We start from the raw sequence: 16,293 nt of genomic DNA on the forward strand, positions 1-16,293 counted from the left end.
TTGCATTCCAGTTGGAAGTCAGACTACTGGCAGTCTTGACATTTGGGTATAAAGAGAGGATAGAGAGTAGGCAAGCTGTCAGAGCTTATTAGCTTGGTATTGTGTGAAAATTAAATTTACTGATCTAACACACTTTCTTTTTTTTATGAGATAGAGTCTCGCTCTGTTGCCTAGGCTAGAGTGCAGTGGTGAGATCTTGGCTTGCTGTAACCTCCATAATCTCCATCTCCGTGGTTCAAGTGATTCCCCTGCCTCAGCTTCCCAAGTAGCTGGGACTACAGGTGCACACCACCAAGTTCGGCTAATTTTTATTTTTTTATTTTTGTATTTTTAGTAGAGATGGGGTTTCACCATGTTGGCCAGGCTGGTCTTGAACTCCTGACCTCAAGTGATCCACCCACATTGGCCTCCCAAAGTGTTGGGATTACAGGCGTAAGCCACCGCGCTTGGCCACACTTTCTTTTTAAAACATTTAAAAAATTTTAACAATTTCTTTCAATATTTATATTTCTCTTTCATTGTCGATGTTCAGTATAACCAACACACTTTCATTAAGCAGTTTGTTTATCCATCCCTCCCACCTGGCAGTAGGCTATGATTAGGGACAAAAAAAGGAAAAGATAGATTAATTGAAGCAGTGACTGCATAATTCAAGAAGAGAGTGCATAATTCAAGAAGAATGTCGAAAATCTCATCAGACTGAGTGTACCCAGAGCTCAAGGCTGAGAAAATTTTGGCTGACTTGCATTTTACAGAAGAAGAAATAAAAATGGCCAAGTAATTTTTATTTTAAGTGGAATAATTTCAGTACTAATTTTCAGTCCATACGATGGCTTAAAAAAGAGTTAAATTAAAAAACTTCCTGAACTAACAAAAACAACCAGAAAGCAGATTGAGATTTTTGTTGAAAGATTTTTTAAAATAGCATAATTTGAAAGTTTAAAACAAAAAATATTTTTCTTCACTTATGAAAGCCTTTTATATAAGTTGCCATAAAAAAGTGTTAGTGACAAAAATGTAATTTGTTTTTGTATGAAATTATTATCCGTAAGATAATATGTGTAACTCAAAAATGCTTTCCGTGTAAAAGGATAATAAATAGTATTTTAGATTTTAATCTTCTTTCTTACATGTATTGTTGTTTTCACTCTTAGTTGCATCTGGGGCCCCGATAATTTCTAGCAGCAGTGATTCTTGAAATGAGTTAACAAGTTCTCTACCCAGCTCTGTGGGGGCACATGGATTTACAGTATGATTGGGTGTCTGTGGTCATGAAATTTACACATATATGGGCACATATTTGTTTTCTTTGTTGATCCAGAAAAGAATTAAAGCATTGTACAAGAATTCTTAAACTGTAACAGTACAACATAAATTAAAAATAGGGGCAAGAAAGTTAAGGAACAAAGTGGGAAATAAATAGTGCTAAAAATGCCTGTCATAAGGACCTACTCTGAGTTTTCATGCTGGGGTAACTGACCTTTGGGGACACTGAGCTAGCCTTCATATACACATGCGTGGGTACCTGTGCCTGCCCTTTTCTTAATTCAGTGGACTATTAAAATTTCCTCCTTTATGGGCATATAGAGATATATTTAAAATATAGTTTACATTAAATAATATAGTATATTTAAATGGATATTTTAAAATTAATGCTATGGAAACTAGTATTTTCTTATCAACCTACTCATAACATGGTACAAAATCTTTCCTTAATTTAAGTAGTGCACTGGAGTATAGTGAACTGAAAGTATTGCAGTTGGCAATATCTGCTCTAAGCAATAGGTATGGATAAGTACACTTGTCTTAATTGGAGTTCAATTAAGAAATTAACATTTAATATGTTAATTGACTGTTAGAAGTACTGTCTAGAGCTTCTCTTCTTAAAACACTAAACACTTCAAATTGAATATTGATACATGAAAGGACAATCAGAGAAGCTTTTCAGGATTGATGGGGTGGTAGAGCCAATGTAGCTTTGTTTCATAGATATTGTCTTGATCTTCCCCATATATTAACAAGTAATCTTCTGATTTCAGTTTGATTTTCCATGTGGGGTCTCTTTCTAAATGAGATATTCTCACAAACTGTATAAACTTAAAATCTAGTTTCTAGACTTAGAGTAGAAATATCAAACTCTGGAGTGTAGAGATGAGGTAGTAGCAATTGTATGACCTTTCACATTCAGCAGTGTTTTGTAAAACAGTTAAGTAGTGGAAAAATAGCAGACATAGTGGGGTTATTGGAACAAAATTTTTCATATCAGTAGTAATTGTGGCAATTACCCCACTGGAAAAGCCATAGTGCGTTGTTTCTGCAGACTAGAGCATGGGAGGAGAGAGATGATGACGTTACCTATCCAACAGGGCTGGGTGCAGATCAAAAGAAATGAATGATTCCTGGGGAAGTACTTTGCAAATGCTGAAGATTTATGTGCGTTTAAGGTGGTATTAATTATTTTTGGCACAGGAAAAGAGTCAATCAGAATATCTGAAGATCAGCCAAGAAAAAGAACAGCAAGAATCTTTGGCCCTAGAAGAGTTAGAGTTGCAGAAAAAAGCAATCCTCACAGAAAGTGAAAATAAACTTCGGGACCTTCAGCAAGAAGCAGAGACTTACAGAACTGTAAGTTTTAATAATATTCAGATTCTGGAGTTGTGAAATTATTTGCATATGAAAATTTGTTGTCTCTAGTCAGTATAAAGTTTCGAAGATTACTGGATTAGATTTATGTATACATGCCCTTCATTTTTAGATAGTGTGAGCTATGCATGGGAGTGGATTTGGCTTTAGGCTCTGTGTTTATTACATGGTGCTCCTGGTTCTGCCTTTAGCTGGCTGTATTTCTGTCAGCCACTCAGTCTGCTGCTTTTCACTGACCCTGCAGCGTCTCCATTGCATACTCACCCTTGATGTCTAGGAAGTGGGCTCATTTTGTAGGCAATTCTTGCCCTGGCACCTTTCTGCTTGTCCAGGTTTATCTTATGCCATGTCCTGAACGTAATCCAGCCTCTGCTTATATCACAGTTTAATTACACTAGTGTGTTGCTTTTGCATTTGGTTTCCCCAGTTTTTCCATACTAAACATAGTCCTGTAATGAACATATTTGTGTGTATGTCCCAGAGTGTACGTTTTTTTAAAGGCCCTGTCTGACCCTTTCCTTAGCAGTATTTGAAATGTACAACCTGTTTTGAAAACTAACTGATGTTTAGACTTGTTAGCTTTTTTGCTCTGATTTAGATAGTAAAACAGTCATACTTCTTACTTATAGTTCTAAACTATGCTTAATTTTTCCATCACTAACACTTACAAAAGGTTCCATGGTGGGTGAAATGGACACTTAGGAGGCCTAGATCTTCCACTTGTTAGATTTTTAAATTAATTGTACTTTAATTTCGTCACCTGTCACATGAAGAGATTAGATTCAGTAATTCCTTAGGATCCTAGGACCTTTCCAGCTCTGACATTCTGTGGCTCTGCCTTATTTAACTCCTTCAGAGTCAAAATTACATTTTCATGAGATAATAGTAATCTTTGTTAAAATTCATGTAAGTTCCTTCTTTTTGAAAAAAGAAAGAACCTTCCAAATGATAATTTTGAAGGTGGAAAAATCATACATTCTTTTTCTTCTAAAATTATGAGAATAATAAAATACCATGTAGGCCTTAAAAATTGGAAAAAACCCCAATCTTCCTACCAGAAGTTACTGTTATCAATTTTATGGTTTATTTCTTTTTACTATCCAGTTAAAGTATTATTGAAAATGTAGGTAGCTGAAAAGGTTCCCCAAGTAAATAGAAAGAATCTGAAAGTATGAGTTGGGTTAAACATGTAATCTTTTCTTTTCTTTTTTTTTTTTTTTTTTCCAAGACAGAGTCTCGCTTTGTTGCCCAGGCTGGAGTGTAGTGGCATGATCTCGGCTCACTGCAGCCTCTGCCTCCTGGGTTCAAGGGATTCCCCAACCTCAGCCTCCCGAGTAGCTGGGACTACAGCCGCATGCTACCATGCCCGGCTAATTTTTGTATGTTTTGGTAGAGACAGGGCTTTGCCATGTTGGTCAGGCTGGGTCTCAAACTCCCGGCTTCAAGTGATCTGCTCACCTCGGCCTCCCAAACTGTTGGGCTGTGCCTGGCCATAATCTTTTCTTTGTTATATGATTCCTTTAGTAATTGAGCATAGATTCTTTGTCTTTTCTAGTGTTTGGTATGATAATTTTCATCTTCAGGTAGGTGGTAGACATCATGTCTGTGTATCATTGCTAGTAGACAAGTACGTACTTTAATAAAAATGCATCTGTTTTTAATTAACAGAGAATTCTTGAATTGGAAAGTTCTTTGGAAAAAAGCTTACAAGAAAACAAAAATCAGTCAAAAGATTTGGCTGTTCATCTGGAAGCTGAAAAAAATAAGCACAATAAGGAGATTACAGTCATGATTGAAAAACACAAGACAGAATTGGAAAGCCTTAAGCATCAGCAGGATGCCCTTTGGACTGAAAAACTCCAAGTCTTAAAGCAACAATATCAGACTGAAATGGAAAAACTTAGGGAAAAGTGTGAACAAGAAAAAGAAACATTGTTGAAAGACAAAGAGATTATCTTCCAGGCCCACATAGAAGAAATGAATGAAAAGACTTTAGAAAAGCTTGATGTGAAGCAAACAGAACTAGAATCATTATCTTCTGAACTGTCAGAAGTATTAAAAGCCCGTCACAAACTAGAAGAGGAACTTTCTGTTCTGAAAGATCAAACAGATAAAATGAAGCAGGAATTAGAGGCCAAGATGGATGAACAGAAAAATCATCACCAGCAGCAAGTTGACAGTATCATTAAAGAACACGAGGTATCTATCCAGAGGACTGAGAAGGCATTAAAAGATCAAATTAATCAACTTGAGCTTCTCTTGAAGGAAAGGGACAAGCATTTGAAAGAGCATCAGGCTCATGTAGAAAATTTAGAGGCAGATATTAAAAGGTCTGAAGGGGAACTCCAGCAGGCATCTGCTAAGCTGGACGTTTTTCAGTCTTACCAGAGTGCCACACATGAGCAGACAAAAGCATATGAGGAACAGTTGGCCCAATTGCAGCAGAAGTTGTTGGATTTGGAAACAGAAAGAATCCTTCTTACCAAACAGGTTGCTGAAGTTGAAGCACAAAACAAAGATGTTTGTACTGAGTTAGATGCTCACAAAATCCAGGTGCAGGACTTAATGCAGCAACTTGAAAAACAAAATAGTGAAATGGAGCAAAAAGTAAAATCTTTAACCCAAGTCTATGAGTCCAAACTTGAAGATGGTAACAAAGAACAGGAACAGACAAAGCAAATCTTGGTGGAAAAGGAAAATATGATTTTACAAATGAGAGAAGGACAGAAGAAAGAAATTGAGATACTCACAAAGAAATTGTCAGCCAAGGAGGACAGTATTCATATTTTGAATGAGGAATATGAAACCAAATTTAAAAACCAAGAAAAAAAGATGGAAAAGGTTAAGCAGAAAGCAAAGGAGATGCAAGAAACGTTAAAGAAAAAATTACTGGATCAGGAAGCCAAACTTAAGAAAGAGCTTGAAAATACTGCTCTAGAGCTTAGTCAGAAAGAAAAACAGTTTAATGCCAAAATGCTGGAAATGGCACAGGCTAACTCAGCTGGAATCAGTGATGCAGTGTCAAGACTGGAAACAAACCAAAAAGAACAAATAGAAAGTCTTATTGAGGTTCATCGACGAGAACTCAATGATGTCATATCAATCTGGGAAAAGAAACTTAATCAGCAAGCTGAAGAACTTCAGGAAATACATGAAATCCGATTACAGGAAAAAGAACAAGAGGTAGCAGAACTGAAACAAAAGATCCTCCTATTTGGGTGTGAAAAAGAAGAGATGAACAAGGAAATAACATGGCTGAAGGAAGAAGGTGTTAAGCAGGATACAACATTAAATGAATTACAGGAACAGTTAAAGCAGAAGTCTGCCCATGTGAATTCTCTTGCACAAGATGAAACTAAACTGAAAGCTCATCTTGAAAAGCTGGAGGTTGACTTGAATAAGTCTTTGAAGGAAAATACTTTTCTTCAAGAGCAGCTAGTTGAACTGAAGATGCTGGCAGAAGAAGATAAGCGGAAGGTTTCTGAGTTGACTAGCAAGTTGAAAACCACAGATGAAGAATTCCAGAGTTTGAAATCTTCACATGAAAGAAGTAACAAAAGCCTAGAGGACAAGAGCTTGGAATTTAAAAAACTGTCCGAGGAACTAGCGATTCAGCTAGATATTTGCTGTAAGAAAACCGAAGCCTTATTAGAAGCTAAAACAAATGAGCTAATCAACATTAGTAGTAGTAAAACTAATGCCATTCTTTCTAGGATTTCTCATTGTCAGCACCGTACAACTAAAGTTAAGGAGGCACTGTTAATTAAAACTTGCACAGTTTCTGAATTAGAAGCACAACTTAGACAGTTGACAGAGGAGCAAAATACACTAAATATTTCTTTTCAACAGGCTACTCATCAGTTAGAAGAAAAAGAAAATCAAATTAAGAGCATGAAGGCTGATATTGAAAGTCTTGTAACAGAAAAAGAAGCCTTACAGAAGGAAGGAGGCAATCAGCAACAGGCTGCTTCTGAAAAGGAGTCTTGTATAACACAGTTGAAGAAAGAGTTATCTGAAAACATCAATGCTGTCACATTGGTGAAAGAAGAGCTTAAAGAAAAAAAAGTTGAGATTAGCAGTCTTAGTAAACAACTAACTGATTTGAATGTTCAGCTTCAAAATAGCATCAGCCTATCCGAAAAAGAAGCAGCCATTTCATCACTAAGAAAGCAGTATGATGAAGAAAAATGTGAATTGCTGGATCAGGTGCAAGATTTATCTTTGAAAGTTGACACTCTGAGTAAAGAGAAAGTTTCTGCTCTTGAGCAGGTAGATGACTGGTCCAATAAATTCTCAGAATGGAAGAAGAAAGCACAGTCAAGATTTACACAGCATCAAAACACTGTTAAAGAATTGCAGATCCAGCTTGAGTTAAAATCAAAGGAAGCTTATGAAAAGGATGAGCAGATAAATTTATTGAAGGAAGACCTTGATCAGCAAAATAAAAGATTTGATTGTTTAAAGGGTGAAATGGAAGACAAGAAGAGCAAGATGGAGAAAAAGGAGTCTAATTTAGAAACAGAGTTAAAGTCTCAAACAGCAAGAGTTATGGAATTAGAGGACCATATTACCCAGAAAACTATTGAAATAGAGTCCTTAAATGAAGTTCTTAAAAATTACAGTCAACAAAAGGATATTGAACACAAAGAATTGGTTCAGAAACTTCAACATTTTCAAGAGTTAGGAGAAGAAAAGGACAACAGGGTTAAAGAAGCTGAAGAAAAAATCTTAACACTTGAAAACCAAGTTTATTCCATGAAAGCTGAACTTGAAACTAAGAAGAAAGAATTAGAACATGTGAATTTAAGTGTGAAAAGCAAAGAGGAGGAGTTAAAGGCATTGGAAGACAGGCTTGAGTCAGAAAGTGCTGCAAAATTAGCAGAGTTGAAGAGAAAAGCTGAACAAAAAATTGCTGCCATTAAGAAGCAGTTGTTATCTCAAATGGAAGAGAAAGAAGAACAGTATAAAAAAGGTACAGAAAGCCATTTGAGTGAGCTAAATACAAAATTGCAGGAAAGAGAAAGGGAAGTTCACATCTTGGAAGAAAAACTTAAGTCAGTGGAAAGTTCACAGTCAGAAACATTAATTGTACCCAGATCAGCAAAAAATGTGGCAGCATATACTGAACAAGAAGAAGCAGATTCCCAAGGCTGTGTGCAGAAGGCATATGAAGAAAAAATCAGTGTTTTACAAAGAAACTTAACTGAAAAAGAAAAGCTATTGCAGAGGGTAGGGCAGGAAAAAGAAGAGACAGTTTCTTCTCATTTTGAAATGCGATGCCAATACCAGGAGCTCTTAATAAAGCTAGAACATGCTGAGGCAAAGCAACATGAAGATCAAATTATGATAGGTCATCTTCAAGAGGAGCTTGAAGAAAAAAACAAGAAATATTCCTTGATAGTAGCCCAGCATGTGGAAAAAGAAGGAGGTAAAAATAACATACAGGCAAAGCAAAACTTGGAAAATGTGTTTGACGATGTCCAGAAAACCCTCCAGGAGAAGGAACTAACCTGTCAGATCTTGGAGCAAAAGATAAAAGAGCTGGATTCCTGCTTAGTAAGACAGAAAGAAGTACATAGAGTTGAAATGGAAGAGTTGACCTCAAAATATGAAAAATTACAGGCTTTACAACAGATGGATGGAAGAAATAAACCCACAGAACTTTTGGAAGAAAACACTGAAGAAAAGTCCAAATCACATTTGGTCCAACCCAAATTGCTTAGTAACATGGAAGCCCAGCACAATGATCTGGAGTTTAAATTAGCCGGGGCAGAACGGGAGAAACAGAAACTGGGCAAGGAGATTGTTAGATTGCAGAAAGACCTTCGAATGTTGAGAAAGGAGCATCAGCAAGAATTGGAAATACTAAAGAAAGAATATGATCAAGAAAGGGAAGAGAAAATCAAGTAAGTTTTATTTCAGCTTGAATATTTTTATGGCAGTCCTTCTTAATTAAGTCTCCTTTTTTTGTGTGCCTAATAGTTATTTTAAATTATTTGGATAAGTTTCACCAACCCAAAATATTAAACATAAATCCAATATGTTAAATATGAGGAGAAATAAAAACATTTTAGGGCAAGTGGCAGTGTTATTCCATGTCCATTTAGGAGAGAAAAACCTTTTCTTGCATATAAGATTCTGGTTATTAGGGACATATCCAAGTAATTATTTTCTTTTTGTTTTGTTGTTTTTAGTATTAGCATTATTATTATATAACATAGATGTGTTTTGAAAAAAAAATTAAAGTGGAAAACAAAAATTCTCTGGTCCCCAGGACCACTCCTTAGAGGTAATCATAGTTGATATGTACCTGGACACACACACACACACACACACACACACACACACACACACACACACTCTCTCTCTCTCTCTCTCTCTCTCTCTCTCTCTCTCTCTCAAAAATGTTTTCATACAATGAACTCATACTGTATGCACTGTTTTAAAGACCAGGTAGCTCCTTGCAGCTTGTTCTTTGTGTGGCAGCAGTTAACGGTACATTTTTATTACTCAGACAGGAGCAGGAAGATTTTGAACTGAAGCACAATTCCACATTAAAACAGCTGATGAGGGAGTTTAATACACAGCTGGCACAAAAGGAACAAGAGCTGGAAATGACCATAAAAGAAACTATCAGTAAGTAAAATTAAGCTCCATAGGGAACAATTATATCAGCAGAGGCTATAATTTAAGCTTATCATTTTTGCAGTGGTGGTAAGTGCATTAAGTCACTAAACTGGGGAAGAAATAATCCTTGCCCAGTAACATTCTCTAATGGGAACCTGCCCTGCTTGGCAGTGACTTACCTTAAGGAGAGGGGGAGCAGGTAAAACAATCTGAAAGTATTAGCTAATTAATTACTTTGTAAAGACACTTTTGCTCAGGGAGAGGATACATTTGATCACTGTTGAGCTAGATGTCTCATTAAACATCTTAAAATGCTTATATAAAATTAAATTTCATCAAAATTAATTGGAATGAGAGTTGTTACTGAAATTGAGATATAAATATTAGCTCTTGACTAATGTGTTTTCTTGTGTGTGTCCATTTTTATTTATTAGATAAGGCCCAGGAGGTGGAGGCTGAACTTTTAGAAAGCCATCAAGAAGAGACAAATCAGTTACTTAAAAAAATTGCCGAGAAAGATGATGATCTAAAACGAACAGCCAGAAGATATGAAGAAATCCTTGATGTTTGTACCTTATTTCTTCTCTCTCACTTTTGAAATTTAGCTGTAATAGATTTCATGGTAGTGCCAAAGATTTCCTTTTCAAATGTGTTTTTTGAACGAAAAGGGTTTTTTTTTTGACTCAATATTATTCAAATTAGTACTGTTATATGCAGATTTATAAAGTTGAGTTGATTTCTGCCAGGATTGTAGTTTCCTGATGAGATTCTGCTAACTAGGCAGCACAGTCCCCTTGCTAGTATTGAAGCAACAGTAGATACTAAAAGGAAGAATAGATTCTTTCCCATCTGCCTTACAGATTCTGACTGAACTGTGAGGGGAACCAGACTAAGAATCAAGACCTTGTGCTTCGGTGAAGTCTAAGTAATGGGATAGTGAGTGTGTATTTAAATGTGGCTGCTTAACTTAGCTGGAATCTTTCTGGGAGGGACAATCAACTTTACTCTTATCTCTACCCAGTATGTGGAGGTTGATTGGTCTCAAGAGAAGAAAGCTGGGAAAAAATGGAATGCATAAGCCAAATCTTTTATATTTAGTGGAAGGTTATTTCAAAATACTTACTCTACTAATGCCATGTTGCAATTCACAGAATATGCCACTAATGCATTGCCATTAGCAAAATAAGATAAGCCATGAAGATACACCATGAAGATAAATCATAAATGCTAGTTAGTACTTTGGACTAACATTTGAAAATGTTTTCAAATGTAATACAATATAAATTGTTCTTGGTTGGGTTACAGATTCTGTAGTTGCTCTAAGCCTTATTTCACTATATGCTAAGAATCTTTTGGTGATTAAGAATTCATAAATCAAAGAATCATACCTCAGCTGACTATGTCAGCAGAAGTCTGAGTCGGGAACAGATTCTAATAATTATTTTAAATGTAATTGAAATGGCTAGAATTCCAAGATATAACACATGCCTATAAATGCCACCTTTTATAATTCTTGAGCTTTTTATGTCATTATGAAAAGATTTAAATAATTTCACATTTTCTTATACTTCCATAGAGGATATATGTGCTAAATGAAAAAAAAAAAGTATTATTTCTTGAATTCCTAGAGAATGTTGGAAGATACAGTAAAGCTAGTTTAGTTCTACTTTTTTTTTTTCCTGTTTTTGTTTTTCAGAAGGAAAAGCCAGTTCAGTGTAGTTAAGTAATTTCCCTAAAACTACATAGTGGTAGAGCAGTGATTCTTCATTAGCTTTACACATTTTATAAAAAAAGACTTCTTCCTAAGAAAGGAACTTAGAGAAGGCAGTTATTTATCATGGATAATTAAGTCAGGGAGATTCATTTGCAGGGAGTAAATTGTGCCATAGCTCTAGAATTCCCTTTTGTGAACTATTTCTTTGTCTTGGGATGTGTGGGGTAGCAGATGGTAGACTTTTCTAGAGTCATGACAGACCTTTTAGGGAGAAGGGTGAGGGAACAGAGAGACAGGTTACCGTATACCCTTTGACATGGTTCCTCCTTAAAAATCTGCTGTATTTTAGGGAAGTTAATGAAATTGTCCTTCAAGCTTCAGGCTTTGAGTAGTACAGCAAGTGGACAGGAAGTGGAGGGTGGGCAAGGGAGTGGCGTGGACTCTTTTCCAAGTTCCTTCCTGTGCCTTGGACCAGCACTGCCATTGGAAATATAATGCAAGCCGGCCAGGCACGGTGGCTCATGCCTGTAATTCCAGCACTTTGGGAGGCCAAGGCGGGTGGATCACCTGAAGTCAGGAGTTCAAGACCAGCCTGGCCAACATGGTGAAACTCCATCTCTACTAAAAATAAAAAAAATTAGCCAGGTGTGGTGGCATGTGCTTGTAATCCCAGCTACTCAGGAGGATGAGGCAGGAGAATCGCTTGAACCTGGAAGGTGGAAGTTGCAGTGAGCCGAGATTGTGCCACTGCACTCCAGCCTGGGCGACAGAGTGAGACTCCGTCTCAAAAAAAAAAAAAATGCAAGCCACAAATATGAGCCATATTGTAATTTAAAGTTTTCTAGTAGCCACATTTAAAAAAAAAGGAAACAGGTGAACTTAATTTTAATAATATATGCTACCAATGCGATATAACCAAAATACTATCATTTCAACATGTAGTCAATATTAAAAATATATACATACATATAAATTCTTTGAAATTCACTGTGTTTTTACATTTCATCTCAATTTGGAAAGCAACATTTCAAGTTCTCACTAGCCACAGTTTTAGGGTAGCTAGTGCCTGCTGTATTGAATAGTGTAGCCTTAGACTTTCAACTGTTAGGACTAGGGCTGACTTTGTAATTAAATAGCCAGTCCCCATCCAGACATCCCCAGATGTACTTTATCCCAAAGAAATTTTTTAAAAAATGCAAATACTACTAAAAAGGGCTATTAGCAATTCTCAGCAAACACCATATTGCTTTGATTCAAATCCATATTCTCTGTGATTCTCCCATTTAAAAATTTCTGGGATTGGAGTTTCATATGGGATTTGTATGTATTATGTAGTAGTGTTTTTTACCCTTTCTTAAAAGCTATTATCAGATTGATGATTTGTCTCAGTGATGACATTGTAGAATGCTGCATTTTTGTCACCTATTAAAATAATTATGTGATTTGTTAATAGCAAGTTTGACCACAGGGACATTTTCATTTTTCTACCTTGAATGACATTCTTACCATTCCTCCATTTGAAGAAGCTGGAAACTTTTGACATCTTTAATTCCCACTTCCTGTGTCTCTAAACACCATACACATATATATTAATGTACCTATTTTGTCATTAAATCTGCTTCTCTCCCCAGCACAATTACCTGACATATAACGGGCTCACAGGATATGGTTTGAAACATCCTGAGAATCATGTTGCTTGTTCCTCTCCTCTGAACTCCACTGCTGCCACCACAGTCTGTGCTACCATTTTTTCATCTGGCCCGATCTGTTGTATTAATGTCCTACCTAGTCCCCTTACTGCAGTCCTTTTTCCCTAACATAGTCATCTGTCTGTCAGAGTTATTTTCTGTCTGGAAACAAAGGTGTGATTTATTACTTCTCCTCCTAAATATGTGCAGTGGTTTCCCATTGTCACAGTGATACCTCGTCTAGTTTGGTCTGTGTTCCAGCCAAACTCAACCATAGCTTGTTCTTCACTGTGTGTTTCCTTTGTACATGCTTTTCTGTGTGCCTAAAGTCACATTCTCAAGCTTCATAAGTTAATGCAAGCGTTACCATCTCTCTTTTGGCTAAAAAAAGGTCGGGGCAGCGGGGGTGGTGTGGTGCATGGCCACGCCCAGTGGCTTATGCCTGTCATCCCAACACTTTGGGAGGCTGAGGCAGGAGGATTGCTTGAGCTTGGGAGGTCAATGCTGCACTGAGCTATGAACGTGCCTCTGCATTTCAGCCTGGGTGGCAGAGTGAGGCCCTGTCTCAAAAGAAAAACAACAAAAAAAATTAAATAAAATTTTTAAATTTAATTTTTATTTAGAAAAATTTTGAATCAAATGTATTCACATGGCTTAAAGATTAAAATAATATTAAAAAGTATTCTTGGAGGCGGTATACGTGTATAATGAAAATTGTACCCATTCCTCCTGTGTTCTGTGTCCTCTCCCTCTTCTCCCTCCACCAGCAACCATTAGTTTCTTATACTCCAGTGTTTCATTATGTAAACAAGCAAAAATGAAATATATTCTTATTTTTTATTTTTTTTCCCTTTCCTACTCAAAAGGTAGCTTTTTGAATATACTTTTCTGTCATTTTTTCACTTGTTCTTTTTTTTTTGAAACCTCTTAAATGTAATTAATTGCATCTGTGTTCCTTGTTACTCATATATATTTGTTACTTATGTGATTTTTGTCATATACACATGCGTGTAGGAGTGTATTAATGAATCTGTCCTCTCCCTTAGACTATAAGCATCACTCTGGAGAAGAGATTTTGTTCTTCTCTAGTCGTGAGAATCTGGCCCAGTGCCTGGCACATACGAGCACTTGATAAATTTGAAGGAGGCGACACATGGTAGGCAGGGAAGAATTCATTTGGGAGAAGGGCATGGTGACTTGCAAGTTGGAGACTCACAAGTAGGGGTGCTTACCAAATAGCCTAATCCCAATCTCAGAGCAGTCCCACTTGCAGAGTAGCTCGTAAGGCTATATTAGATACAAAATTGGTTTCTTTTTAACATTGACTGTATTTTAGTGATTTTGTTTTGGCATAATAACTAGTCTTCAAAACATAACCTGTCATGTATATACATAAAGATTCAACTTAGTTTTTCTTAGTGTTTTTACTTCAACAATATACTTTTTTTTTAATCTTAAAATAAGACTAGAAGGCTTTTATAAAGGAAATTACATAACTGTTCCTTAAATTAGAAATGACACATCAAAGATTCTTTTCTAATTATTGGGGGGGCTTGCTTTAGATTAGTATCCCACAGATGTCAAAGGAAATGTCAGACGTAGCTAATTGTCATATTAGAAACTGAGCCTGACTAAATAAGTAGCTATAGAGGTTATTCTTTCAAACAAGGCTAAACCACATTGACACAGCCATACAAGAAATGTCAACAAACCAAGACAGAGAGCAGTGATGCATTTACAACAATTTTCGGTTGATGGTGTTTTAGAGGTGGAGGCCAAATTCACGTGTGCCTCAGTGGGAAGATATCTAAGATATCTAAGGATATCTAGTAGAGATCTCTGCTGTACTTATGTTGAGAAAAGGGATTTGTTTTTGCAATTAAGTCTAAGAAAATTTCATGACAAGTGGTATTTAAAATTAGATTTTCTAAATGTCGTATGATTCATTGCCTTATTTTGTGCCATAGGGCCTAACTGTGTTTGCATTTGTTTTTGAGAATGGTGTTTCTGTTTTTGGTAAGTCAATGTCTATTAAATCAGATACCTGTTTGTGGTTATTTTTCCTGTTAAGTCTCTTGCTCAGCAAACACTTGCCCTCATTACTCAAATCAGATCAATATTCCAATTCCAAATATTATTTTAGCACAAAGGTTATTGCAGGGTTTATAAGAATAAAGAGAAGTCTGGGTTGCCCTGTACAATAAATCATGACAATGACCAAGACAAATGAAGGAATGTAAGGATGGAAAACAGCCTTTTACCAGGGCAGTCAAGACAAGAGAGGACAATTTGTATGCCAAATTTTATAAGTAGGAATATTGGATCAGTAAGTCTCATATTGCTCTAATTCAGCCTCGTCTGTTTTTTGCAGTTTGAGACAAAGGAAGTCATTACATTGATTACCAGCACGTTGGACAGTAACTCATTTTTTTTTTCAAAAATAGATTTTAGTAGAACATTTTACCTCAGAGAACAACTGGTGGGGGTAAATATATAGGAGATGTGCAGCCTTGTCAAATTAGGACGAAGGACCATCTGTTGATTTACACAGCCTAACTAAAGAGGGTGAGAAAAACTGAAAACCCCATAACTTCTGTGATCAGTAAATTGCCATCTGGTTGGGTAGTGCTCTGTATAAAAATACCTACTACTTTATTTTAATGACTAGTTTCTAGAAATCAAATTCCAATGTAGAAAATGCTGAAGTCTTAAAACACAGGATACGTATTGTAGTTCTATCACAATTCTGTTATATATCTAATTGTTGCTTAAACCTGGGAACCCTAGTTTAAGGGGAAATAAACAGCTTGATGAGCTTTTTGGGATGAGGAGAGAGGGAGTGAGGGTGAGAAAAATGATATCCTAGGAATAATGAGCATTGGAAAGGGCTTGGAGTTTAAAGTGAGGCATGAAGGAAAGTGTTTAGAGCACAATAATGAATTAAAATAAAAACAGTAGTGTGTGTCTCAAAAACTTAAATGTTTATTTCCCTACAGAGGTAGTTTTCTCTATACCATGTTGCCTCTCCAGAGTGCTTTTTTGATGTGTTTGTTTACTAATGCTTCTTTTTTTTTCTTTTTCTTTTTTTTTAAATCCTAAAGGCTCGTGAAGAAGAAATGACTGCAAAAGTAATGGGCCTGCAGACTCAACTTGAGGAGCTGCAGAAGAAATACCAGCAAAAGCTAGAGCAGGAGGAGAACCCTGGCAATGATAATGTGAGAGGAGTTTGAGTTTGCTGCACATGTTTCTTGAAAACATTGTCATTTCTGTGATTTGACTAGCCTACTAACTTACGTACATATTTATCTCATTTAATCCTAATGAAAACCCTTTGAGATTTTTACCTCCGTTTTATAGACAGATAAACTAAATGTTCAAAGAGATTAAATAAAATGTTCAAGCTCACACAATAAATGTTGTGGTGAGGATTTAAACCAAATCTACTAGACCTCAAAGCCTAGGCATTTTGTTATTACCAGTGCTTCTCCATCTTTTCCATGGAAACAATAGCAGAGGAAAGTGAATCTTATAACCCTGGAGCATAGCTAAAAATGGTCCATTGTAAATGTGATGCTTTTAGATTTTTGGATTTTTGTGCTAAAAATTCATGTTAATTTTATA

General features: G+C 36.2%; 1 protein-coding gene across 18 annotated transcripts in view; it reads left to right on the forward strand.

Annotated features, from left to right (window-relative positions):
- GOLGA4 (golgin A4) overlaps positions 1-16,293 on the forward strand; it is a 120,021-nt gene that overhangs the window by 72,905 nt on the left and 30,823 nt on the right. For all 18 annotated transcript variants that reach the window (XM_009445174.3, XM_054681659.1, XM_009445170.4 and 15 more), the window contains 5 exons: positions 2,470-2,625; positions 4,312-8,549; positions 9,158-9,279; positions 9,705-9,835; positions 15,774-15,887. In XM_009445174.3, coding sequence (XP_009443449.1) covers positions 2,470-2,625; positions 4,312-8,549; positions 9,158-9,279; positions 9,705-9,835; positions 15,774-15,887 — 4,761 coding nt within the window. The remainder of the gene's footprint in view (positions 1-2,469; positions 2,626-4,311; positions 8,550-9,157; positions 9,280-9,704; positions 9,836-15,773; positions 15,888-16,293) is intronic.

This window comes from Pan troglodytes, chromosome 2 (assembly GCF_028858775.2).
Source record: "Pan troglodytes isolate AG18354 chromosome 2, NHGRI_mPanTro3-v2.0_pri, whole genome shotgun sequence".
Classification (NCBI taxonomy): Eukaryota; Metazoa; Chordata; class Mammalia; order Primates; family Hominidae; genus Pan; species Pan troglodytes.